General features: G+C 54.5%; 1 protein-coding gene across 6 annotated transcripts in view; it reads right to left on the reverse strand.

Moving 5' to 3' along the window:
- Positions 1-705: 705 nt before the first annotated feature.
- Positions 706-26,405, reverse strand: part of SLC12A3 (solute carrier family 12 member 3) — a 36,163-nt gene continuing 10,463 nt past the window's right edge. For 2 of the 6 annotated variants that reach the window (XM_044256099.1, XM_044256098.1), the window contains exons 10-26: positions 25,623-25,777; positions 25,240-25,347; positions 24,633-24,756; positions 22,839-22,940; positions 21,845-22,000; positions 20,614-20,713; positions 19,784-19,895; positions 19,226-19,366; positions 18,081-18,187; positions 16,259-16,341; positions 15,074-15,157; positions 14,368-14,469; positions 13,342-13,453; positions 10,936-11,022; positions 7,475-7,610; positions 5,885-5,952; positions 706-1,133 (exon numbers count right to left, since the gene is read on the reverse strand). In XM_044256099.1, the coding sequence (XP_044112034.1) occupies positions 992-1,133; positions 5,885-5,952; positions 7,475-7,610; positions 10,936-11,022; positions 13,342-13,453; positions 14,368-14,469; positions 15,074-15,157; positions 16,259-16,341; positions 18,081-18,187; positions 19,226-19,366; positions 19,784-19,895; positions 20,614-20,713; positions 21,845-22,000; positions 22,839-22,940; positions 24,633-24,756; positions 25,240-25,347; positions 25,623-25,777 (1,919 nt within the window). In that variant the 3' untranslated portion in view covers positions 706-991. Of the gene's footprint in view, positions 1,134-5,884; positions 5,953-7,474; positions 7,611-10,865; positions 11,023-11,043; positions 12,835-13,341; positions 13,454-14,367; positions 14,470-15,073; positions 15,158-16,258; positions 16,342-18,080; positions 18,188-19,225; positions 19,367-19,783; positions 19,896-20,613; positions 20,714-21,844; positions 22,001-22,838; positions 22,941-24,632; positions 24,757-25,239; positions 25,348-25,622; positions 25,796-26,405 lie in introns of those variants that run through there. The other 4 variants (XM_044256097.1, XM_044256096.1, XR_006385463.1 and 1 more) reach the window with 3 other exon arrangements.

The raw sequence follows: 26,405 nt of genomic DNA on the forward strand, positions 1-26,405 counted from the left end.
ACATGAAAGATATTTCTTACTGTGGGTTGCAGCCTAAACAGGTTTAAAAGTCCCTGGTCTACCGGAGAACCAACCCCAACGCTAAAGACATATTATGGAAAGTGAAGAGAGTGAGAAGCCGTTAAAGAAATTTGCATCATGGAGGCTCAAAGGGCCCTGAGATTCCTCCCTGTGAGGGCTGCTGGGGCAGGGGAGCCCACCCCCACCCCATAGGTGGCCTAGAAACTGCTACATTGGTACTCAGCACTCTGATTCAAATTTGTATATAAATGAAAGCCTGGGGGCACTGGGGCAGCTCTGTGGGTTAACATCTGCCTTTAGATCTGGTTATAATCCCAGGGTCCTGGGATGGGGCCCCATATCCCCATCCTCAGATCAGCGGGGAGTTTGCTTCTTCCTCTCTCTGCCCCTCCCCCCTGCTCCTGTGCATGCTGTCTCTCTCTCTCTCTCTCTCTCTCTCTCTCAAATAAATAAATTTTTCAAAAAATCAAAGACTGGGGGCCCCTGGGTGGCTCAGTGGGTTAAAGCCTCTGCCTTTGGCTCAGGTCATGATCCCAGGGTCCTGGGATCGAGCCCCATATCCGGGCTCCCAGCTCAGCAGGGAGCCTGCTTCCCCTCCTCTCTCTACCTGCCTCTCTGCCTACTTGTGATCTCTGTCTGTCAAATAAATAAATAAAATCTTTAAAAAAAAAAAAAGTCAAAGACTGAAATCTTAATTCGTTGTAATCAAGATCAAGAGAAAACTTAAAAGGAAAATGGATCCACCAGAGAATTTTCCACACAACTTCAGCTGTTACTTCTCCAGCCCATAAAAATGAGCCCAAAGGATGTGTCCGTTGGGAGTGGGGTCCAGCCAAAGTTTGGAAATCTACCAGCTTCTTCAGTCAGATCAACAGATGCTTAAAGTACAACAGGACACAAGTCTTGTCCCCACCGACAGGCGGATGTCCCAGGCACCCTCAGCTTTGGGCAGGCATGACCCAGCCTGGAGTTACTGGCAGTAAAAGGTGAGCACGTTTTCCTGGTTCCCTCGGATCAGGATAACCGGAGGTCTGAGATCCTGGGACAGCGTCTCCAACCAGGCCATGTACAGTGAGCTCGGGCACTTCCCCTTCCTCCCTATGGGCAAGGTACTGCAAGGCAGGAAGAAGCAGCAGATAAAAACTTACCAGTACCCTTCCCCACACAGCCCAGCCCAAGATTCACTTTCTGATTAGGAACTCTGTTTACCAACTCCTTCAGCACTCCTTCCTAGCCACCCTAAGCAAGACCTCCCACATTCCTTAAAAGCATGACTCCAAATGTACCTTCGGTCACAAAGCTGGTATAAACAAAGCTACAGCATGTAAGACTCACATGATCTGGTCTCCACCAACATCCACGACCTCACCTCCTTCTACCCTCGGCCTTGCTCACAACACTACAACCATAATGGCTTTCTTCCCATCCCTGAAATCAATGGCAAGCTTGCTCTGAAATAGATGGCAAGCTTGCTCCTGCCCCAGGGCCTTTGCATGTGATGTTCTCCCCACCCAGAAAGCAGAGCCTCTCCCCTTCCACCTGGTTGGCTCTTTCAGATCACCCATACCGTGGCTCACAAGTATCTCCTTCTCTGATCACCCCCTTCCAGAGCAGGCTTGCTGCCCCTCTTTATCACAGCACCCTGTTTCATTGTCCTCATAGCGCTTCCCACTCTCCAAACCCTCTTTTCATTTGTCTGTTTGTTGTCTGTCTCCTCCACTAGATTGTATGTTCCAGCCAGATCTGCCTCGCTCACTATTCTTTCCCTGCACCTAGAACACAGTCTGATACAGTGGATGATCTTGCTACCTCAGGTTGCTTGAACCATACTGGCATGTGGCCATGACGAGGTGATCTGCTCACAGGTTTCAGCTGCGGGTCCCTGTCCTGCCTTCTGCCATGTTCGTGAGGCCCTGCGAGCACCCTTGCCGTGCAATGCTGTGCAGATAATGAGATGCCTGGGGGCTGCTGTTCAGTTCTTCCAGGAGGTGACTTTCTCACTATCTTGCAATTCCAAAAATGCTGCAGGATGACCATAGCTGACCTCCTCTTGACTCCAGGAGAAGGCAGTATCTCCCAGGCCCAGTGGGTGGGACATAAAGCTGGGGCTGCCCTTTGCAGTCTGTTTCCCTAGAGGACATCCCTGGCTCCTATTACCTCTGAACTTGAGCACAACCCTGGGGAGGGGGCAGGGCCTGCAGCACTGGCCTTCTTCCCCGTCAAGGGCAAAAGGCAGAAAGGAAGGTGCAGAGCGACTCTGGGCTGCAGAGTCCGGGCTCTGGCCACAGGTGGGAGCAGCGCTGCCCCTCCTTAGCCACGTGGCTTTGGCAGGTGGCTCCAGGGCTTGAGCCTCTGTTTTCTCTTCCCTGAGGTGAGGACACACACACCTGCCTCAGAGGCTGTTGAGGAGCTCTAAAGGGGACAGAGGTGACAAATGGCGCCATGCAGTGCCTAGCACCTGGCAAGCACCTCCTCATGGAAGCAGCCATTGTCACACTCATTGTGATTTAGCCGGGGGAAGTGACGAGCTGGGGAGCGGCAGAGCTGGGGCTCCAGCCAAGGTCCTGGGATTTTCCCACCCCAGATGCCTCTGCTCACAGCGACCCACACTGAGAAGGCCAACAGGGGGCCCTGGACACGTGTCCCTTGCTTCAGATTCCATCCTCGAAGCCTCGCTGGGGACCACCTCTACTCTCCTTTAGAAAGTAAGGTCCCTGGGGCGTCTGGGTGGCACAGTCGGTTGGGTCTTTGACCCTTGGTTTCGGCTCAGGTCGCGATCTCAGGGTCGTGCCCCACGTCAGGCTCCGTGCTCAGCATGGAGTCTGCTTCTCCGTCTCCCCCACCCTTCTCCCCCGTTCTCTCTCTCTAAAATAAATAAATCAAAATATTTTTTAAAAAGAGAAGCAAGGTTGCTGGGACAGGGAAAGGCTGTAGGAACGGGGGTATTTCATGAAGCTGGCGTCACCTTAGAACATGTTCGTGTCCGGTGACTCTCAAGAAGAAGGGGAAGTGGAAAGATAAAAACGAAACTTTCCTGATTTCACAGAGGTGCTGAAGTTTCGGTTATATCGTCAGCAAAGCCGTTGGGGAACTCCTACGTCATTCTCAAGAACTGAATTCAGAAATTTCAAAGGCTGCAAGGGGGCTGGTGGCTGCATTCTCAGGGGCAGGGTACATCCGTCTGTCACTCCTACTGTGGCCTTTCAAGCTTCAGCGTCATGCCCCCTTCCCCAGCGGACAGTGTCCACCCGTCCAAGGGACAGGCTCCCTTTGCACTCGCCCCTGGGCCAGCAAGAGACAGTGGACTCCTGTTCCCAGGCTGTGAGACCCTGGCAGCTACGAATCTTCAGAAATAAAGCAGCCCCAGGACAGAAGGACTTCTCGCTCAGATTTGCATCTCTTGGCCACAGAGAAAGACAGCCTCGGCCCAAAACCTGGATCTAAGGCTTCATAACCCAATCCCCCGCTTCCTGGCTACGGGGTCCCGGGCAGGCTGCCTGACTCCTCAGAGACTCAGTTTCCCTGTCTCCAAAGTCTGTGTGTTGCCGGGTAGACGGGGGTAAAACAGAACCACTGAACAGAGTTTTGAAAATTACTAAGGCCCCATGCCACGAGTGAGGCTCAATCAGTACAACGCGATGTTGATGATCATTATTTCAATTATCATTTGCTTTGGAGGAGGGCTTCTTTATAGGAAAAGGGAAGGGTCTAGTCCCAAAAGGGAGAGCAGAAATAGGTTGCTCGTCATCTAGGTAAAGGCTGTGGGACCGTTTTATCAGCCGTGAGGGTGAAGCTGGACTCAAACACAGGCCATTAATCAGATAAACTGCTGTCGGGTAGACAGCGAACAACTAAGTTCTGCCTCAAACCTGTCCTAGAAAGTGGTCTGAGGACGCTCTTCAGAACACTGGAAAGTGTAATTTTGTCTTTCCTCCTGAGGGGGGAGGGGAGGATTTTTCCTCCCTCGGAATTTCTGGGGAATGCAGTCTTCTCCACCCCACCCCAGACCCTGATCTGGAAGGAACTGAGGAATGTGCCAAATCCTGGGGCCGATGAAAGTGACCCTCAGACTGAATTTTTAGAAACACTGGTGGGCATGTCTCTGGGTTGGAGGTTGGCAATGCCAAGGCTCAGGGGCTGTGCTCCCCAGTGAAGGTGGGAAGGCCCGTGTCGGGCTCCCTGCTCAGTGGGGAGTCTGCTTCTCCCTCTGCTCACTCTCTCTCGCAAATAAATAAATAAATAACATTAATTAATTAATTAATTTAAAAAGTGACTGGACTCATGATTATTTGTGTCTGCTACTCCCCCAAAGGCTGCTGGGATGGGGGACCTATCTTTCCCTCTGGGGTCCAGGGGATAGGGGAGTGGGGTGGAGAAAGTGCCCGCAGGGGCTCACTTCCCTGGGTGAAATTTCTCATCTCATGGCTTGAGAGACCGACTTATCTTAGTGGCAAATAAACTTAAAATCATAGCATGTTGGCATGAAGGGCAACCTTGGAAATAATTAGGTTAAACCCTTCTCTATAATCAGGGAGACGGAGACACAGAGAAGTAGGGTTACTTGCCCAAGGCTACACAGTGAGCAGAGACAGCGCAAACCCGCTTCTCTGACCCGGCTTAGCCTTCATCCTCACAAGGAGGCGGCTTGGCACCACACCCAAGGAAAGGTCTGGGGCGCTGTCCTGGGATGAAGCCACTGTCTTGCACTGGGACTGGGTCCACAACCTAGGCAGACCTTGCCCTAGGAACACTCACTGCTGGCTGTTGGCCAGAGGGTCCCAGAGAAACGCAGCCCTTTCTCTTACCACAGTTCCCGCATGAAGGAAACACAAAGCACTTTCTTTGTACCAAAAAATGTTCTCCCTAAGAGCCCCAGGGAGCCCTGTTGAGGCAGAGCCAGCCTCGTGGGCGTGCAAGCTGTGCAGTCACACACACACCTCCACCCCCCAACACATACTTAGAAGGGTCCCATGCTGGGTTCCATTCTCTGCTGCTGCCATCTTGTCATTCTCAACAATTTTCAAACAAAGGGCCCCACATTTTCATTTTGCACTGGAGCCTCAAAAGGGTATGCTTGATTCTGGTCTCAGGGTATGAGAAAACTGGTTCTGCAGGCTTCTGGGCCATCCTGAGGAATTCCCAGGTGGCCTGCCCTCAGGAAATGCAAGCCAGGCCAGTTAGGGGCCTTGCCAAACACCCTGCTCCCTCTGAGCTAGGCTTCTCTGGGGGAAGGGGTCAGAGGGCCTGGCTGACCATGTTCTTCCTCCTGGCCTCTCTGAGAACAGAGCTGCTCTGAGACCCTTTCTGTCACTGCCACCTGTCCATTCACCTTCCACACCCTCAGCTTCGGCCCCTACCCAGCAGAAGTGGCTCAGAGCTGGCCACAGGCCGCAGCAGCCTGACAGGCACGAAGCCCGGCACAGCGACCCTGTGCCCCTGCTGCTGCCCAGGCTTGGCACCCACAGCAGCCGGGGGTGGCCCATGTCCAAGGAGGGCTGGGTGATTCCCAAACAACCAGGAATCGATTTTCTTCCTGAATGAGTGGGGTCCTCTTTGCCAAGCTGTGTTTGGCAGGGAAAGGTGGCAAATAGGGGAAAATGGTGGTGAGGGGGGTCGGCCAGGCCTGGGGCTTGTGAGGTCCTAGACTTCTGCCAGCTGGCACTCAGGTGAGGGGTGCCGAGGGGGGGCAGGCCCTGTCATGTGCCAAGAAGCCACCTGGGCTGCGTTTCCTGGAGATTTGGGCCCTTCTGGCTCACAGGGTCGGGCTCGGGTCCTCAGCCAGCATGTACCTCCTGAGCCCCTTCCCAGAGCAGACGTCCTGGGCCTCAGGGACAGGCTTCCTCTCCCAGCAGCAGCTACTTACATGACCACCAGAGCGGCGTCCCGGGAGGAATCCTGCAGAATCTCATTCAGCCTCACCTGCCGAAGGGACTGGAGCAAGGAGAAACCAGGGGGTCACTGCCCACATCCTCAGGAGTGGTCCCCGACAAGCCCAGAGACGTCTTCTTTAAGATTTCAGACCAGATGCACGAATTCTTCCCCCTTAATTATTACCTTCCTCCAAGACGGAGGGAAACCCTCAGAGTAGCAGAAAGCCAAGTTCACCTCCTTGGGAACTTGGCTTTCCATTGCCAGGCCTTATTTCCATGACTGGGGCTGGTCCCGGGGAGGGGGGCAGTTTGTTGGGAGAGAGAGCACCTTCCGTGGTGTGGGGTGAACTGCTCACAGCAGAGAGAACCCGAGCAAGGCACGTGGCCTCCCTGAGCGTTACTGTCTTCACTGTAAAATGGGTACGATAATCGCCTCCCCAGGGGAACGTGGGCAGCGTGGAGGGTGATAACCCACGCAAAAACACGTGGACGTTAAGGGCCAGGCACACGAAAGGTGCTTGATAAGAGAGACTCAGAGCACAGGTGGAATGTGTCCCTTCTTCCTCCTCTACCACAGTCCAGACCAGAGCCTTCTTCGAAGACTACCCGTCATCCAGAGTTTTCCAAGGAGCTGTGAGCCCTCTGGGGTAGGGTCTCTGGGCTGACAGATCAGAATTCCCTAAAGCTTGTGTGAGGCTGGGTGGTGGGGGAGCCTCCTTCCCACCCCAAGGCCTGTCTCCAGGTTGTTCAGAAATGATTGGCACTCAAGAGTCTGACCGTGGGAGGACACCCCATTTGAGAAAATGGAGAATGTCGGGAAAGTGAGTTCACAGAGATCACAGACTCCAGACCCTACACTAGTGACATGTGGGGGGGAATAATTCCTCATCATGGGAACTGTCCTGTGGGTGGTGGGATGTGTAATATCATCCCAGGCTTCTACTCACTAAGTGACAGTAGTGATCCCACCCTCCAGTGGTAAATGGACACTTTGCCAAATGTCCTCTGAGGACAAAGAGGGGGTGGGGGGGCCAGTGACCCTGAGCACAGGGAGCAGAGCTGTGACCTCCTTCCGCAGCTCCCTTAAATGCTCACCCGATCTTAAAGTGGCCACAGCAACCACAGCCCTCCTTTAGGCCTTAAAGAATCTGGAAGATTCTGTCTGTATGGGGTGGCCATGATTTTAGGCTACATGTAGGATGGGCTCTGCAGGCTAGGGGGAACCATCAGGCAGCTTTGTTGACCCACAAGGAAAGTTTTACCTTGACCTTCGCCACCTGTCTCATGAATCCCTTCCACCAGTGACAAGAGGGGAGAGGGAGAGCCCCCGCCTTTCCATCGCCACAGCGGGGTGTGACTCAGGCCACGAATGGCTCTGAGTTCCACAACCGGTTTACCCAGCAGCTGTGGCTTAAGGATACCTCAGAGGCCAGGGAGTGGTGGAAGGGGATGGCAAGGAGAGGGTGATGAGGAAGCTCAGGACAGATTGGGGCACGTGGCCCTGACCCGGACGAGCGCCTCCATCCCCTCCCCACCCCACCCCACCCAACCCCACCCCAGCCCGGCCCTTCACTCTCACGTACCTTGACTCTGTTCTTGTTAATCTCCTCATCTGAGATCTTCCAGGGACAATCCTGCCTCATCTCTGTGACAGTGGCCTCGTCCTTGAAGCCGTCATTCAGGCGGAAGGGTGCAATCATGTCCTCAAACCGCTTGGTGCTGGGGACAGAGAGAGTGGGTGAGACCCAGTGAGACAGCCTGGTTTCCAGGGGAATTAAGTCCCCCAGGGGAGACACTGATGGGCACCACAGGGACATGCTTTTTAGGCTAAAGCCCTTCTGCCTCTGTGGTTTACATTAACGCAGCTTCCGGGCAGCAATCAGCACTGACCATCAGCATTGACCAATCAGCTGGCATTCCACCAAATGTCGTCCACGACGCCTGGCCTGGGATCCACCTCCACCCACTCGACCGTTCTGCCGGTTGCCCCTGAACACTAACCATCCTGTGCCAGGGTCTGCACTGCACATCACGGAACAAAAAACCCTACAATGTCCTCTATCTACCAAGCTTTCCATCTGCTGGACAATAAACAAGCAAATCTACATCATGAGCTTAATGAAGACACAAGCTGGGTTCCAAGACAGGAAATATTTGGGGGGAAGGAAGGCCTCCCTGAAGCTGAAAGATGCCTGTCCTTCTGAAGCCAGCTCTTTACAGGCCAGTGGGTGCTGGAGGACACAGAGCTGAAGGTGCAAAGGCCCTGAGGCAGAAGTATGTTTGGTTTCTGTGAGGAGCAGCAAAGAAGCCAGTATGACCAGAGCAAGGTGAGGGCAGAGGAAAGTGGGGGTGAGGTGAGGACACACAAGTGTGACAGCCTAGACCATGTAGGCCTTCGCTATTGGCCCCGAGTGAGATGGGAACCTGTTGGACGCTGTTCTGTGTGACTTGACTTACAGGATTAAAAATAGAAATTCAGACTGCTCGGCCTTCAGATGAAGCCCCCTGCAGACATAGGGATGGAGGAGCTCACACTGGGGACAGAGTTAATAGACAAAGGTTCAGGGGCACCTGGGTGCCTCAGTGGGTTAAAGCCTCTGCCTTCGGCTCAGGTCATGATCTCAGAGTCCTGGGATCGAGCTCTGCATCGGGCTCTTTGCTCAGCAGGGAGCCTGCTTCCCTTCCTCTATCTCTGCCTGCCTCTCTGCCTACTTGTGATCTCTATCAAATAAATAAATAAAATATCTTTAAAAAAAAAAAAGAGACAAAGGTCCAGGGCCAAATCCCAAGGATGCTGGCAAGCATGAGTCAGGGAAAGGAGGACTAGCCAGCAACTAAAAATGAAAGAAGGGTTGATGAGGTAGGAGGAATCCGTGGAGGGGGGACACCTCCAAACCCAAAGGAAGAACTGTCCCAAGAGGGACCATTATGGGGGATGCAGCGGAGAGGCAGAGCAAGACGAGCCCAAAAAGGGGCTCTGTGGGTGAGGCGGAGGCCAGTGATGACCTCCAGGGGGATCTCCGTGAGGAAGTGAGCAAAGACGGTTGATCTCCTTGGAGAAGCGTGGCTGTGCGAGGGAGAAGAGAGAGGGCCAGGAGGTGGAGGCAGAGAAGGGCCCAGGCCGGGTTTTAAAGATTAGGGCTGCTGGGCAGGGTCTTGGGCTTGCTCTCAAGCTCCTCCCACAGGGAACTTATCCCCCACTCCCTCTCTTTGCAGCCTGACTCAAGGCTTTGCTCCTCTGTCCACACAGACAGCCCAGCTGCATTCTCTCCTGTGTTCTGGTGCATCTCTGCCTCCCTCCTCCTGTGTCTGGTTCTGGACTTCCTCCGGCCTGCCCTGGGGCGGGTATCATCCCCGGCTAGAGCTCTGATAGACTCATCTCCACCCCAGCACATGGGAGGAACCAATGTATCCAACTCCACAGACTAGTTCCTTCCCTCCCCAGGTAATGGGGAATATAAGGGAGAGGTAAGAGGTCAGGACAGACCTGACTTTACTATGGGGCTGGAGGGCTGGAAAATCTCATGTACCGGAATTTACAGAAGCAAGCCCAATTATAAATGTCTTGGTTTCAGACTAGGGAATTGAGTCATGGAGCCAGTGAGTTGTCATCCCTTCGGACACCGCCGTTAAGCCTAGCTACAAGTTCACATGGGGATATGAGTAAAGTCCATGAGCTTGCTGCTGCCTCTGAGAAGGAGGAGAGTTGTGGCCCAGACCCTTCAATGTTTTCCCCACTCCCAGCACCAGTGTGTTCATAGAAATAACATCCAGGGCTGTGGCTGCCACACTTCTGCCACAGGGCCTTTGCACCTTCCGTTCTGTTTGCTCCAGTATCCCTCAGCTCCATGGAAGGCATGTGCCTCTGCCATGGCCCCTGGCCTCTAGCCACGTGTTTCTGGGCATGTGATTCTGCCAGCCCGGGACATAGCCAACTAGAGCAAAGATAGCCAAGAAACAGGCTTTGCAGCAACCTCCACCCTGGCCTCATGGGAAGGGATGAGCTGGACCAGTCACAGCTCCTTTTTGAGGAACTTCAGTTGGGCAAGGCTTAGAGAAGGAAGCAAGTGCATAATGCAGCCAAGACCTCCAAAAGGTCAAGGTCTAGAGGGCAAAAACCATCGATCTACCATTTACTGAACACTGACTTGTGGCTGGACCCTGTGTGAAGCACTTTACACAGACTGTCTTTAAGACAGCGGTTCTCCCAGTGAAGCGCCCGGACCAGCACCCAAGAGCTTGTTAGGAATGCAGCTTCTCAGGCACTACCCCGGACCTACTGACTCAGAATCTTGGGGCGGGGGTGGGAGGAGGGGGACTCAGCAAGCTGTGTTTTCATAAGTCCTCACGTGATTCTGATGTGGGCCTAAGTTTGAGAACCACTGCTTTATGACAACCCTTCAGGGTGCTGGAGAAAATTTAGAAATTTATGAGGAGCAAGCAGTGTGAAGTGTGAAGCCAGAGACTTGCTCCCACCCCGCCCATCCCCCCAGGTCTGTGGGGTGGGTGGGGGTGGGGTCCCTTGAGGATGAAACACCTGCTTTCCCTCACTCAAGGGGCAGAACAGCCGAGACTTGCACCAGCTTTAAAACACTTGCTCCGGGCTCCTGGGTGGCTCAGTTGGTTAAGCAACTGCCTTCAGCTCAGGTTGCAATCCTGGAGTCCCGGGATTGAGTCCTACATGGGGCTCCCTGCTCAGCAGAGAGTCTGCTTCTCCCACTGACCTTTCTCCACTAATGTTCTCTCTCTCTCTCAAATAAATAAATAAAATCTTTTAAAAAATAAATAAATGAAATTAAACACTTGCTCCAAGAAAAGCACAAACGTGAACATTCACCGTCCTCCAGCCCAGGGGTATTTCTGGCAAAGACCTGAGCTCTGATATGCAAAGGAAGAAACCCCGATGGGAAAGTAAAAGGCTGCAAACTCCCCATCCTCTTTGCCTGCCCTGAGCCCTGTCTGCCCAGGGCTCACCAGACAGGGGTGTGTGGGGGCACACAGCTGGCTCTCCTGCCTGGGAAGGAAGTCAACACAGAGCACTCACTGCTCAGCACGCGGCTTCTGGTTGATGTCCGGAAGGATGTGAACCTCGTGGAATCCCAGTCGGAACTTGCTCAACAGGGAAATGAGCCTGGGAGACAGAGATTTTTAAACACATATGCGTCTATTCAGTGAGTTCGTATTGTCTATCGAGGATCCAACAGTGAAAAATCGCAGATCAAATCCTGGCCCCAGGGAGCAGACGTTCTCACCTGGGCAGGGGTGGACAAGAGACAAAGGTTGATTAAGCAGGTCAGAGGGTGACAAGCGATAAGGAAAAGGGATTGAGCAGTATTTCTCCAAGCACCTGGTGGCCACCTCTGCACTAGCACAGCCTACATTTTAATGTCTGTACATCTGCCGGGGACCTTGGTCCAATACAGAGTCTGATTCATCTGGTCTGGGGTAGGGCCTGGGATTCTGCATTCTGACAAGCTCCCACGTGATGGGGAAACCAATCCACGGAGAACACTTCGAGGACCAAGGGTCTAAGGGATAAGAAGGAAATTGCAGGGTGGTCTGTGGAATCAGATATGATACCCATGAACGAAGTATAGAACCAGGAGGAGCGAGCCTGTGCAGGTGGCACTGACTCTGCATGTAACAGGGGTGGAGATGCCGTTTGTGGGTCTGTGGTTGGTGGCAGTCAGGGAAGGCTTCACGGAGGAGGTGGCAATCTAGCTGGATGGTGCATGGTGCACAAGATAGGCCAAAGGGGGCGTGATAGGAATGTCCACAGTGCAATCAGCCAAGGAGCCTTTGGAAGAATACACCTGCCTTGGCTCTAGCCTACCCAGTGCATCAGAATCTGGAGTGGGATGTGGCTTTGGGGATACCCTAGAACAAGTTGGCAGGGTTTGAGTGCATGGGGGTGGGGAGTCCAAATAAATAAGTGAGGGCATGGGGGTGTAGGAGGTGGGGCAGGAGCAGCAAGTGGCTGGCTAGGTGGGGGGCAGGGATGGGGGATAAACCTTAAGGTCCAGCCGTCAAGCCACTGCTGGACCCCGAACTTGGGAGGGAGATTAGGAAAGCAGAGCTGTGAGCAGATGTGCTGGTGTGCAGCGTGGGTGTGGCAGGCTTGGGCAGGGACCCAGCCGGAGGCAGCACCAGCCTGGCCTTGGGGTCACAAGGAGGCCAGAGGGCTTGGCCTGGCTGGACAGTTGGGAGGCAGAGGACATCCCACACCCTTCATGTGCAGAACACCCGTGATCCCCCGGTGCCACAGCCTTGAGCTCCACTAGCTCAGGCTTGCATTCGGGGCTACAACAGAGAGCTGAGCCTACAAAGAAGCCTTCTGGACTTCTTTATCTCCTGGAGACCAAAGAGGTTCTCAGCAGGGGTGAGAATCAGGAGAGGAGATTGCTGGTTGCCCTTAACTCACACAGGGAGTGACCGAGAAGGGGTCATGGGGATGCGGTCCTGGTAGCACATGCCCAGAGGTCTTGACCCAGGGACATCAGGGCTCGGACAGTGGCAGAACACACCAGAGACCAGCAGAGTTTTTTTCCCTTTGGCTAATGCATGCCGTGACCTTGAGCAAGCCACCCATTGTTCCTACCCAGCTGCCCCCTCCAGCGTCTCCCAACCCACAACCTTCCACCTCACTTGACCTTGTTCTAAACAAGGCTGACCTACCTACCTTTCCATTTACTTCTTTTTCTGCTTAAATCTACTCACATTCTTACTTACCTGCACCTGGAAATTTCATATGGCAATTTTCAAAAGAAAACCAGCATCTCTTGCCAGAAAGAGGTGATCAAGAAAACCCAAGTAAATAACCCAACATGACCAAATTCTGGCTGGTTGAGCTCAATTCTGCCGTTGCCTGTCCCGGCCCCCAGCCAGGCCCGTCCTCTTTGGCTGAGACAGATGAGCCTGTGTTCCCCAGCAGAAAGCCCTTCTCCTGCAGAAGAAGCCACACCGTTGGGAGAGCATAAAAGTCACTTCTCTCTAAGAAATCCAGTGGTATTTGTTGTCCCAGCTTCTGGCCACTAAATACCTCCTGTCTCACCAGGGACAGCATCCCAAGCTTGGGGTGGGAACATTTCCCTGAAGGAGCCTCAGTGCCCCCCCCCCATTTCTCAGCAGGAAGGGCCTTCTCCCTCCTTCATTTCACACAGATTTCTCCTTGAGCAGATTGTGGTTTTATGATGTAACGATCCTTCCCGTCATGGAGCTAGGGTGTCTGCCTCTTATTAAAGGGGGGGACTGGGACAGCAAAATAACGTCCAAAATGGACAGAAACCTGCGCCTGCCCGGAGCTCCCTCAGCTCTGCTGCAACCTGGAGACGGCTGGGTCCCCTGGAGGGGGCAGTGGCACAGGTCGGGGAGAGCAAGAGGGGTTCCTCTTGGGCAGAGCTGGGATGGTGCTGGTCCTGTGCGGCCCCTCCCCCCAGCGCTCCCCACTTACGCCTTCCTCTCTTGGTCCATCCTGTTGATCTGGCCCCCCACAAACACACGGATCCTGCACTTGCTCCATCTCTTCTTGCGGCCGAGAAGATAGGGGATGAGGAGGGTGAGGCCTGGCATCAAGGGGGAACGGCTCTCAGGATAGACAGAGCACCCTATGGGTTCCCGCCCCGCTCTGCCGCTGGCACCCCTTTTCCTGTCTGTGGACCTCAGTTTACCCATTTGTGTAAGGAGGGCGCTAGACTAAACCAAGCTCACGAGGGTCTCTGGGCCGGGGTTCATGTGGCCTGCGTGATGTTTTGAAATCCATGAGCTGGTGTTTAATAACTGGGGGATTTTCACGTGAAAATCTGGATGGCTGGCATATTGTTTTAGAGGTTAAAGATTTCACCAGTGGGTGGAAACCCACACCCCTGCTTGTCATCTCTCCACAGGAGGCCAAGGACCAGCTGTCCCTTATCACTGCATAACCCGCACCAACTGACCCATTACTTCATGGCTCTATGCCTCAGTTTCCTTCTTTGTAAACGGGACTCATCACAGTTCCTGCCTAGGGATCGCACTTAGTGTCAAGCGTGTCGCAAGTGTTTGGTCTACAGAAGCTACCCTCCGTCGGACACGTGCTCCTGGACCCAAAGCGTTTTCTGTCTGGGCAGGGCTCTATCGGGGCAGAGCAATAACGCCAAGAGGCATGTGTTTTAAGAAAAATGGGAGAGGGCATATTTCTAGGAAGTGAAGAACATTGCTACAGCATCCCCCCCCATTTCTGGCAGGGGCCTGTGACCCCTGAGGTCCATCTCGTCTGAACCCCTAAGGTTCCATCCCATGCTGACCTCAGCTCCTCCGATAAAGTCCCAGTTTACACCAAGAAGAGGGGCCCAGCCAGGCTTCCTCCAGCCCAAGGGTCACTAGTCCCCCTTGCTGGGCTCTGGGGTCCCTCCAGGGGCCTTGTCCGGAGCAGCCAGGAAGTATAGGCCGTGGAGGGAAGGCAGCCCCCAGGAGAGCTGCCAACCAGGCGGACACTGACCTCCGTCATCGAATAGCCAGTAGATGTCGATGCTCTTCTTGCCCTGCTCAGACTGGAAGATGGTGCTGGCCTGCTCCTCCCGCCCCAGGGCCTCGGGGTCCACTGCAGGAGCGGGGGGGGGGGTCACCTGAGAGCAGCTCACCTTCACACACCTGACTCTGTCTGAACACGGAGCCAGCTGCTGCATGAGGTGGGCTCGCTGGTCCCCCCCACACACACACAGTGGCAGGAAGCACCCTGCTGAGGGTGTGCATGGTGGGGACTGGCCCAGTCCCCGGCTCTCAGACAGTGGGACCCTGAAACCCCTTTCTCAGCCATCTGGACCGGGAGCGGGGGTCCCGGGCGTGCTGTCCTGGGATGCACCCCTCCCTTATTGGCCTGCCTCCCAGAGCATCAGTGGCAAAGGACGGAGGGAGAAGCCCTCTCCTCTCCTCCCTGCCTGTCACCTCTGAGCGAGGCCAGGGGACCTCTTGGAGGGGTTTCACACAGGCTGCTGAGCCAGCTGGGTGGGTCCCCACAATGCCCAGACATTGAATTCCTGAGGAGGGCTGCAAGGTGGAATATTGCCCAAGCCCACCTGCTCCGGTCCCCAGTTACCCAACCCAAGGGTCCTGCCCACAACCAGGCTCCCTCACGGCCCACCACTGGCTGCCCCACCACGGGAGAGCATCCTGAGCCTCTGGGTAGCGTGTGGACTGATACGTGCCTGAGACAGAAGGCCTGGCCCCTCTGGTGCTGGCTTCTTTGCTGCCCTCCGCAGGGTCAAACACGGGGTCAAACACCGGGTTAACTGCAAGAGACAGGGCGGCTTCGTTCCCGGGCTCTCCTCAACCAGGGGCACTTCTGGCTTCCTCCTCTCCCAGGCTAACCCTTCCATGAGAAAGAAAGTCCCGATCCCTCACCTTCCCCTGATCTGGCCTCTGCCTCCCCCTGGACCCGGCCCTTGCTTCTCCCACAACCCCAGCTTCCTTCTGGCCTCCACACCTCTCAGTCCCCCTACCCCCGGAACCGCCCCCTTTTGTTTCCCATTTTATGATTTCTTTCAGTCCCCCACATGTGACCAATGCAGAGTCTGCAGACCCCTGTGTGACTAGAAGTAAACACAGCCCTCCTTGGTGCCCCAGGGAGGGTCTTGGGGACCAAAACATCTGGGCTCTGTGGTCTTTCTCTGTATTTTCATGTTCTGTTGTCTTTTTTTTTTTTTAAGATTTTGTTTATTTATTTCAGAGAGAGGAGGAAGAAGGCTCCCCACTGAGCAGAGAGCCTGATGTGGGGCTTGATCCCTGGACCCTGAGATCATGACCTGAGCTGAAGGCAAAGGCTTTAAGCCACTGAGCCACCCATGTTCCACTGTCTTTATGTGAGCTCTCTCCTTTCTCCCGTCTTTTCTTTCTTCCTCTCTATTATTCTTCCTCTTTTCCCCACCTGATTACAGAGACCTTGATAGTGGTTGGGGAGTTCTGAGGTGGTCTTGGTTCTGCCCCCAGTTGGAAGTGTGACCTTGAACTTGGTCAATGTCTTTATTTGGAAACCTGAGGAGTTCTAAGAGGCCATCTGAAGCTAACTTTTTAAGCTTTTATTCCTTACTAATGTCCCCCTTTCTTCTCTCTACCCCTTAAAAAATTGGGTTCTAGGGGTGCCTGAGTGGCTTAGTCAGTTAAACAGACTTTGGCTCAGGTCATGATCCCAGGGTCCTGGAATCGAGCCCCGCATCGGGATCCCTGCTCAGCGGGGTATCTCCCTCTCCCTCTGCCCCTCCCCCTGCTCATGCTCTCTCTTGCTTGCTCTCTCAAATAAATAAAATCTTTTTTTAAAAATTGGGTTCTAGAACTTTCTAGAATCCCATTCTGGTTTTTGTGAGGGGCATCAAGCAGGTGGGGCATGTACTCACTGTGTGCCTGCATCACCTCTGAGACGTTGAGCCCCTCACGCATCCTCAAGACACACACACCATAGTTGAAGTCAAAAGCATCACTGGAAAGAGAAGAGGTGGGGTCAGGCTCCCCTTGGTCCCAGCCACCAGCCCCTAGCCCCCAGCCCCCAGGAACCAGATGTCTACAGTTGGCCCTGCCTCCCGTCATATCACTTCTTCCTCTCAGGGCCTCAGTCTCCCCCCCTGTGTAACATGCTAGTAGAACTGGAGAGCCCCCAACCTGGGTCCTTCTAGCTCTATGGTCTGTGGCCCCAGGAGGTGCTGCGAATCTTATACTCAGCGGGAAACCAAGTCAGGCCAGTCTGCAAGGTGGGCCTGTCCTCCTGATATATTTGGATAATCTACACAAGCCTGCCAGCAGAGGTGGGCATGGGAATTCTTAACCTTATCTTAGAGGAGCACAACTCAAGTTTCAGGGAGTAACGAGCCCATGAGCCACGCTAAGAAAGTGGGCAGCTGGCTTTAGATTCAAATTGCTGAGCCAGAACCCCGAGGGCCGGTGTACGTAGGAATGGCCTTGCTCGGACGGCAGCAACAGCTTGTCGGAGGGAACATCTAGAAGATTCCCACCCCAGAAGTTTATTCACTGCCCAGCTGACAGAGGGCCCCGGAAACCACCAGTAGGGCTTGATCTGATGGGTCAGGCATTGCCCTCTGGGGGTCCTTTGGTTACATGTCTTTGGGGCAGGTGCTTCTCAGGCCCTAGCATTTTGGGGTTTTGGAGCACTGGAGTTGGGGGGATGCTGGAGAATAGATATTCTACCACCTGTTGTCACTGTCAGAGGCAGCTGAGATGCCTGACTCACAGTCAGGTGGCTGGGTCACAGCGGACCTGGAAGCAGGTCCCAGGTCCCCAAAACTCAGCTTCCTTTCCTTTCTTTTCCTCTCGTCACCTCTTTCCTTCTTTCTTTTCATTAATTTTTAAAATATTTCTATTTTTATTATTTATTTAAATTCAGAGAGAAAGCATGCATGAACAGGGCAGCTGGGGCAGAGGGAGAGAGAGACCGAGAGAGAGAGAATCTCAAGCAGACTCCCCACGGAGCAGGGAGCCTAATGTGGGGCTCGATCCCATGACCCCGAGATCAAGACCTGAGCCGAAATCAAGAGCCAAATGCTCAATGACCGAGCCCCCCAGGCCCCCCAGCTTTTGTTCTTTAAACGCTACTACACACGGCCTCTCTATACCACATCAACACAGACAAGCAACTCAGGCAGACATTTTCTGGAGGTTGCCCAGGAGGAGCCAAAGGAGAAAAGGTTTGGAGTTCAGCCCAGAGTCCCCAGGGACTTTCTCCTCATGGTCCCGTTCCTCACACCACTGCCTCCTGGGAGGTCTGGTTTCGCCTCTTGCTTGGTGTCACCACCTCACAGCCCAAGGGCCGGTTCTTGGCAGATCTTCTATAGTCCAAGGTTCTCACCTAAAACCCCATCTTTTTGGCTCTTCTAAGAAACCAGAAGCTTTGGCAACACTGGGCCCACATTTCTGCCTGGGCACAACTGGCTGGAGCCCAATAGTTGCTACTCACGGCAATTTGCCACAGTCCCCACTGCTCCCTACTATGTCTCATCTATTCTCCTTCTTTGTGTTCCCTGCCCGGCTTGGTGCCCAGGGCCTAGAGGTCAGAGTGGCGAGCCCTCAGTGGGTCTGTTTCCTCCTCAGCTTTGAACCAGCTTCTTATAACTTCCACTGCATCCCCCCTGCTTCCCAAGGCCCAGAAACACCAAAGGCCCAAATCAGCTGACCCAGGCCCTGGGCCTCCCTTATGCCCTCACTCACTGCAGAATGCCAATGTAGTCTTCCACCGTGGCCGGGTGAGCCGACTGCCAGTTCTTCTTGAACCCAACCACCAGAATGTTGGGCTTCATTCTCCCGAGACCTGCGGCCTGCAAAGAGCGTCGTGGCGAGGTGAGGGGCCGGGTCTCGTGCCCCACAGTGGCTCTGTTCTGTGACTACGGTGGGGCCCTCTCAGCCCCAACTGCCCTCCTCACCATGTGGCGAGGGCTCAGGAATCACATCCCGCCAGTCAGGGTCCTGCCTGCCTGGACACACCCAGGAGAGAGGCGAAGCTACAATGACCACACTGTCATTGGGGACACTGTCATTGTCATAAGGGACACTGTCCCTTTAGCTCTGGATTATCCCAGTTCTGCTTTTCTAGCAAATTATTTCTCATCCCAAGGGACTTGAATTTGGATGCCAGCTTTAGAGTATCCCCAAGTCATGTCACCTCTACATCTTTTATACTTCTTTTTTTTAATGCTTAAAAATATTAAAAAATTTTTGAAGTGAAATTCATATAACACAAAATTAATCGTTTTAAAGGATATAGTAGAATTCAGTTTAATCACAATGTTGTACAATCATCACTTCTATCTACTCTCAGAATATTTTCATACACCCCCTCAAAGAAGACCCTGTATGTTCTTCTCTTTTAAATGAGAAATATTTAGAATTATTAGAAAGGGCTCTGATATGCTGGCTCAGGATTAACAACTGTGATTTTATCTATGCATCCCATTCTACAGCTGAGAAAACTGAGCAGGGAAATGAATTGCCCGGTGGAATGTTCTAGAACTTGATCTGAGTGGTGGCTTCACACCACTAGGTATATATGCATATGTAAATATTTATCAAACTATACACTTAATATTTTTCACTTTGTTGACTGTAAATTATATTTTTAAAAAAAGGAAAACAAGAATTGCTCAAGACCACACAGGCCCCACAGGCTTCCAGCTCAGTTTCCCGTAGACCCTTGGGCACCGTGAGAAAGTGCCCTGAGTCAGCATATCTGGGGAGACAAGAAAGGCAGGCACTCCCGTTGCAGCAAAGAGAGCTTCAACTAGCCCCTCGGGACGTCCTGCTTTCCAGGTTGTCACACCAAGCACTGAGTCCTGGGGGAAGCCCCGAACCCATGGCACCTGCATGAGAATCTGAACACCACTCCGGAGGTCCTCGGCAATGACATCTGAGTAGAAGGCCTTGATCCTCCTCTTGTTCAGCCACTTGGTGTGCCCATTGGCAATGAGCCGGAGCTCAGGCATCCTCTGTTTGCGGGGTCCCTGTGGGTGGTGGGGGCAGGGGACATCGGGAGCTGCCCTCTCCCTCTGGCCTTAATGAGATGCAGCCCCTCTCCTCCCTGGAGGCTGCCCCAGGGGCTCAGCCACACCCAGAGGTACCCACTTTCCCCTATGGAGTTAGGGGAAGGAAAGAGGAGGAGGAGGGAGGAGGATGGTGGGGGAAGGAAGATGGAGGGAGCAGGCAAGAGGCAGGGCAGTGGGGAGAAGGCAGTGATGGGGACAGGGGAGAGGAGAGAACCAGGCCCACAGCAGGGTCTGGTGGGCTCTGCTTGCTTCATAGTTCCCCTACCCCCCAATCCTCCTCACAGTCACAGCCTCCCCCACCCCCTGTCCAAGTGTGGACTTCATGCCCAGGGGCTCCTCTAGGTGGGCCCCTCCCCACCTATAGGGGACACTCACGATGAGCACATGGCCACAGACCATCAGGCTGAGGTTCCGGGTGAAGGTGCCCACAAAGTCGACCAGGGCCGGGCGGAAGTTGGGGGGTCCCGTGAGCACTAGGCATTGGGGACTGAGAAGAGAAAGGGAAAAGGGCATGAGCCACCTGCACAGAGCCCGCGGGGATCAGGGCGCAAATCGCAGGTGGCGGGGAGAATAAAGGCTGGGTGGGGGTGAGGGGGCACATCACTTACAAGATCCCTGTGCCACGTGGGTGGGTAGGGGACTCAGCCTCTGGATGAAGAGGCAGCCCAGGCTCATGGTCCAGGGCCACTGCCGGACTCAGTTGGAGCCAAACAAAATTGGTCACTCACCAGCTGTGTGATCTCGGGCCAGTTACTTAACTTCTCTGTGCGTCCGTGTTCTCGTCAGCCACTGGGGTTAATAATGTCATAGGCCCCAGAGGGCTGTGGTAAGGTGGCGTAAGGCACCTTGAGCAGCAATACAACACAAATACATATGGCTGACTGCTGGCGTTACCACCTGGTGGGAAGGAGTCCCGGACACACAACTCTACTCGCTTAGGAGAGTTTTGTCACGGTCAGCCTCACAGATGACTGTGATGGGGACTACAACACCAGATCATCCTTGGATAGCCCTTTGCGTCTCGAAGAACATACTCTGCTGTGAAAACTCAGGTACAGAGAGGTCACTAGACGTGCTTGGTCCCCACCAAGCAATGGCATCCCTGGCCCCTCGCTGGGGGCAGTGCTCCACTCTGAGCCTGGGCGATCCCCACCCCGGGTCTGCATGGGGCAGGTGACAGGTGGCCTGGACATGGCTGCGCTCACCGGTAGTTCTTGATGTGGTCCTCCACCTCGTTGAGGCCCACCGAGTAGCTCAGGGCCAGGTTGTAGGAGCCGGCCTGCACCGAGGAACCCCAGTTCACCTCTGAGCGGGGAAGGGGGGTGGGGGGTGGGCACAAGATTAGAAATCCCCAAGAGAGGGGCGCCTTGGTGGCTTAGCTGGTTAAGCAACTGCTTTCAGCTCAGGTCATGCTCCTGGAGTCCCAGGATCAAGTCCCACCTCGGGCTCTCTGCTCAGTGGGGAGTCTGCTTCTCCCTCTGACCCTCTCCCCTCTCATACTCTCTCTCTCTCTCTCTCTCAAATAAATAAATAAAATCTTTTTTAAAAAATCAAACTCAAAATTTTATAGAAATCCCTGCGAGAAACCAGCTGTACTGAGGGAGGGAATGTTGACCTTCTTTAGGAATCAGGCACCGTGGGAGCTGGGCTGTCTTGTCTGGTGGGTGGATAGCCTGCAGATCTCTTCCTAATGTTTGCACATAACATATGGCTACATATTTATAAGTTACATTACAAAGCATTTAACTCTAGGGACGCCTGGGTGGCTCAGTCGCTTAAGCATCTGCCTTTGCTCAGGTCATGAACCCAGGGTCCTGGGATGGAGCCCTGCATGAGGCTCCCTGCTCAGCGGGAGGTCTGCTTCTCCCTCTGCCTGCCATTCCCCCTGCTTGTGCTCTCTCTCTGAAAAATAAAATTAAAAAAAAAAATACAAAGTTCAAACTGTGCAAAATATTCACCTCCCTTGACAAACAGACAATAACCTGGAAGGCTAGGTTCAGATTTAGAATTCTAAGCTTTCCTGGGGTTCTCCCTCCTGTCCCCAGATCACTGTCACCTGGGAATCCTTGCTTGTGTGCATATAGACACCACGCTGTGTCCACCTGCCCTTCGGTGAGCCAGCTCCTGGCCACCCCCAGGCCTGGATGTGCCCCCAGCCACTTCAAGAGGATGGCCCTGGGCAGGCAATTCCAGGGTCCTGGGTGCCACGGTTGAGGGGGGTATGGCCCAGAAGTAGAGGTGTGGGCTCTGAGCAGGAACGTTCCCAGTCTCCTCGCCCCACGGGAAAGGATGAGGCTGGAGGCTCAGAACAGGGCCCTTGAGAGCACAGAGCCTGATGCAGACCTTCTAGCTGAGCTGAAGGGCAGGATGGCTGACTGGGTGCCCTCAGCGGGGAGAAGGGGAGCCAGAAGCCCTGGGCAACATGAGACTGCACACCTGGCTTCTTGTAGATCACGTAGAGCAGGAGGAAGAGGACGACGCCGATGGCAATAAGAGCGGCCCACCAGGTGAGAAGGAACATGATGACCACGGAGATGACCGCCCCGAAGAGCGCCGCCCACTTGCTGTAGTATCTGAACGAGGGTCGCCACCCTGGTCAGAGGACGCAGGTTGGTGGGCACGCTCAGGAGCTTCCTCCGGGGCCAGCACCACCCTGGCCCTGCCACCCACGCCCAGAGCCAGAGTCCCAGCCTGTGCCCACCCAGCCCCCACCACCGCTGGGTCTCCGGAGGCTGGACTGGAGGCTCTGGGGAGGACCACACGCCCGCCCTGGCTGTCATTTGGCCAAATGAACAGGCTACACCAAGGAGGAGGCATCCAAATATGGCCATGTCAGCACGGAGCCATGAAGGAAAGAGGGCAGGAAGAGTGTGATCCTGCCTGGCTCCACGCCACTGGGCCATACCAGGGCCGCTGCCAGGGACAGCTGCCCCGTGGCACAACTGTGGGGCACCACGGTCCCCGGGCTGAGAAAAGGTGGCCCGGCGGCCAGCCCTTTGACGATTTGGGGATAATCAGAAAAAGCCTTTCTCGGGACACTTTACTGCCACCTGCCAGAAATTTTTCAGAATAAACAAACAAGTCAACGATGTATCTGAGCAACACCCCTGGAATTGTGCAAAGGGCAACCTGCAACAACCTGGGACTTTGGACAATTCTCTTCCTTTTCTGGGGAGTCAGACTCTTGACTCCTGTAAATTTGGTGGAGGAGGGCACTAGAGAAATCTCTGCATCCTGTAAACGTGTACAAATCTGTGTTCGGCGTACAGCTCACGGTCTTGAGAGATGAGAGCTGCTATTATTATTAAGACTTGAGTGGTCCCTCGAACTGGTTTTGATTTGAGAGATGACCTTGGTGTGCCCGCCCCTCCCGGACCCCTGCCCCCACCCCGCATGCCTCCTCCCACAGAGGGGTGAGGGGGCTGCTCACCAGGCGAGTTGGTGATGGACGCATGGAAACAGCTGAAGTTGATGAGGGCGTACGAGCACAGGAAGAAATTGGAGATGATGGGGGCAATGGTGTTGAGCTCAGCTGCAGCGATCCGGTGGGGGAGAGAGGACAGTCTGTTTGTTGGGCAACCTGCCAGGGAGCCGCCTGGCGCCCTCCCTCGCAGTTGGGGGATTCCAGACGGGCCCCAGAGGCTCAGTGCGTCTCAACCTTCCCATCTGTGAAATGGGCCCATCATTTTGTGAAACAAAGGGCCGACGTTTTGTTTACTGTAAAAGGCTGTCTCTTAACAAGATAGAAATGAGAGATACTATGAGAGAACCAAGGACAGTAGCTGTCATACTTTTCTTGCAACCACAAATTACAGTAAGATATATATTTTACAATGTGACCCAAGACCCATGTCTTCTTTTATCTGAAACTCTGGGACCTTAGGACACACACAGTTCCGCCCACAGTGAAAACCCACTCAAGAATCGGGTCCCTCCCTTCCCTGTCTCACTCGGCCACCACTGCCCCAACACCCCCAGACAAACTTTGGCATGTTTCCCTGCTCCAGGGGCCTGCTTTCGGGGAAATCCCCAAACACGACAGACCCCTCTTCTGTCCCAGGACTTCTGAGCATGAGTCCCTTGAATTGTCACAAGAACCCTGCCCCAGAGTGTCCGAGATGGTGGTTCTCAGTCTGAACTGTAGTCAGACCCACTCAGATCAGACTCGAAATCGGAACTGGGGAAGACAGCAGGATGAGCAGGAAACAGGGGTGTATCTGGGGACGGCAGGCCTGATTAGAGTTTTCCATCCCCTGGGAGTGGCCCTGTTGCCTCTTCATCTGGTTCAGGATCCAGGAGCACCCAGTGTCCAGAAAGGCTCCCCTGAGTGGCGGAGAATCGACTGGAAAGGGTAGCCTCATGTTTGCTGATACTGGCGTGAACCACAAGGATTCAGCTACAGCAGGGCCACGGGACCACCAGCAGCCAGCCCCCACCTCGCTCCTGCACAGGGAGCCATAGCACAGCCACTGCCCTGGCTTGGTGTGGCCACCTTTCTCCTGGCAAGTTCTGCCTTGTTGGCTAAGTAAACCAGGAAGCACTGGGGTGTGTGTGCATCTATGAATACAGTGCATGTGCATGTGTTTGTGTGTGTGTGTGTGTGTATGTCTCTTTGTACCCACCTGTGACGCCCCTGCTATGCACTATTGCTCCCATTCTGCAGACGAAGAAACTGAGGCAAAATGATCTGTCCAAGGTAACAGCTGGCATATGGCAAAGCCAGGACAGAAAACCAATCTAACTAACTGGTTCCCTGGGATCTCTTCCCTGGGGCATCCTCTACCATGAAGTCCAAGGGGATCTGGCAGCTCAAGGTCTGGGAGATGAGGTTGTGGAGTTCATACAGTGACAGAGCTATTGATCCAGCTGTCTGTATCCGCTCCCCTGAGCTATCCTGTGCTCCGGAGTTGTCCTGGGGACTAACTCAGACCTGGGGACTGGGGGTGGGGGTGGGGATGGAGGGCAACTTGCCTGGACACAGGAATACAGAATCAGCAAGAGAAGGCAGGGTCCCTTTTGACAGAATGATGTGCCCCACTAGGCTGGCATGGCGTGGGAGCCACCTATCCAGAGGCGGGGGAGGGGCGGGGCCCCATGACCAGCCTCACTCACTCAAGGCCTAGTCACTGAGTGTCTACTCCCTGTCAGGCCTGGCCGGGCACTGGGCGCCAAGGTGAGCAGTGCAGAGAGAAGCCCCCACAAGCTGCTGGGCGCAGCCTCTCACCGATGATGATGAAGGCCACAGCGATGGCGTAGGCCAGCAGGTAGCCACGCACCGGCTCTTTGTTCTTGCCATAGCCCTTCCCGAAGAAGCCGATCAGCGGGTACAGCTGGTCCTCACACAGGCACTGTGGGCACAGGAAGGCGTGAGCATCCCGGGCTGGACCCCTCTCTCCCCCCCTGCCACCCACCTCCCTGCCCCCAGGCTCGCTTACTCTCTCCACCTCAGCCCGGCGCTTCCCCTAATCTGGATCCTGGTTGCTGTCTCTTGGATGGGACTCATCTCCTTGCCCATCCCTACCTCACCAGGGAGGGAGCAAAAGGGCAAGGTGGGATGGGGTGGACGGCGTCAGCGTGCAACGGGGCGGGCAGAAATGCCGACAGGGTGCCAGGCTGCACCAGGGAGACTCTGGGGTAGGAGATGCCCATGTAGTTCAAAGCACACCATGGGAAGGGTATGCTTCCTGTATGAGATGGTCACGAGCCCCCTTTTGCCTTCACTCTAGACTGTCTCTGTCCCATGACACCCTGAGACCTTTGCAGCAGTTGCCCAGGGACCCCTGTCCTTGCGCCTCCCAGAACCTCCCACCAGACCCATTCTGCAGCCTCACCTGGAAGACTTTGGCAGCAGAGACGAGGCAGGCCAGGGCGGAGGAGAGGGTGGCCCCAAAAATGCCAGCCGTGATCAAGGGCGCAAAGCCGGACACCATGCTCATGGTCTGCAGGGACAAAGGGCCCAGGCCCCTCATGTCTGGAGCCCCTACGCAGGGCACCCCAGGCCTCACTGCAGGCAGGGGCTAGGTTCTGAGGCCTGAGTCCACACCCCTTACCTGGGGATCCCAGCGCCCACTGAGGCAGGGGCTGGGCCCAGGGGCCCCCACCTGAGCCTGAACCTCTTTCCTCCAAGCCTGAGGCCCAGCCCTCCAAACCACGTCTGTCCCAGCCTGTTCCAGCCTCGGTCTGGGGCAGACTGCCTGGCAGAGGCCACGTGTACCTGGTAGTAGTTGATGAGGCCATAGTGGCAGTTGTGCTGGTGGGCGCACTCGGTGAAGTTCCAGCCGTAGCCGCAGGCCAGCCCCTCGCAGGCGCCCGAGCCGGGGGTTACCGTGTCATTCAGGACCCCGGAGGCATCACGAACTACGCAGGAGCCTGAAGAAGGAGCAGGGCCTGGGGAAGCCCCACATCTTCCCTTCCCTCCTCCCTCCTCTCCTCCCACCCCCAGACAGTGGCTGCTTCTACAGAGGGGCCCGCTCCCCCTTCCGCATGTAATCATAAATAATAATAATAACAGTAATGGCAGATACAAATAGCTAAATACAGGAGTGAAGGACCATAAACAACCCTGGAAAGAAAGCATCACCATTGCCTTTGTTGTCATTGTCCTTCTACAGAGGCCCAGCAACATGAAGTGACCTGTTAAGGTCCCTGTGTCCTCCTTAAAATAGAGGCCAGGGGCGCCTGGGTGGCTCAGTGGGTTAAGCCTCTGCCTTCGGCTCAGGTCATGATCCTAGGGTCCTGGGATCGAGTCCCGCATCGGGCTCTCTGCTCAGCAGGGAGCCTGCTTCCTCTTTTCTCTCTCTGCCTGCCTCTCTGCCTACTTGTGATCTCTGTCAAATAAATAAATAAAATCTTAAAAAACAAAAAAAAGAGGCCAGACTGGCTATGCCCTGGGCCATGTCCCTTGGCCATCTGTGAACAGCCTACTTCACAAGGTGGTTAAGGGGAGATCGTGAGGACCTCAGCGAGAGGCAAGTGTCAATGGCCCAGGCCTGGGTTC

The sequence above is a fragment of the Neovison vison genome, chromosome 7 (genome assembly GCF_020171115.1).
Source record: "Neovison vison isolate M4711 chromosome 7, ASM_NN_V1, whole genome shotgun sequence".
Classification (NCBI taxonomy): domain Eukaryota; kingdom Metazoa; phylum Chordata; class Mammalia; order Carnivora; family Mustelidae; genus Neogale; species Neogale vison.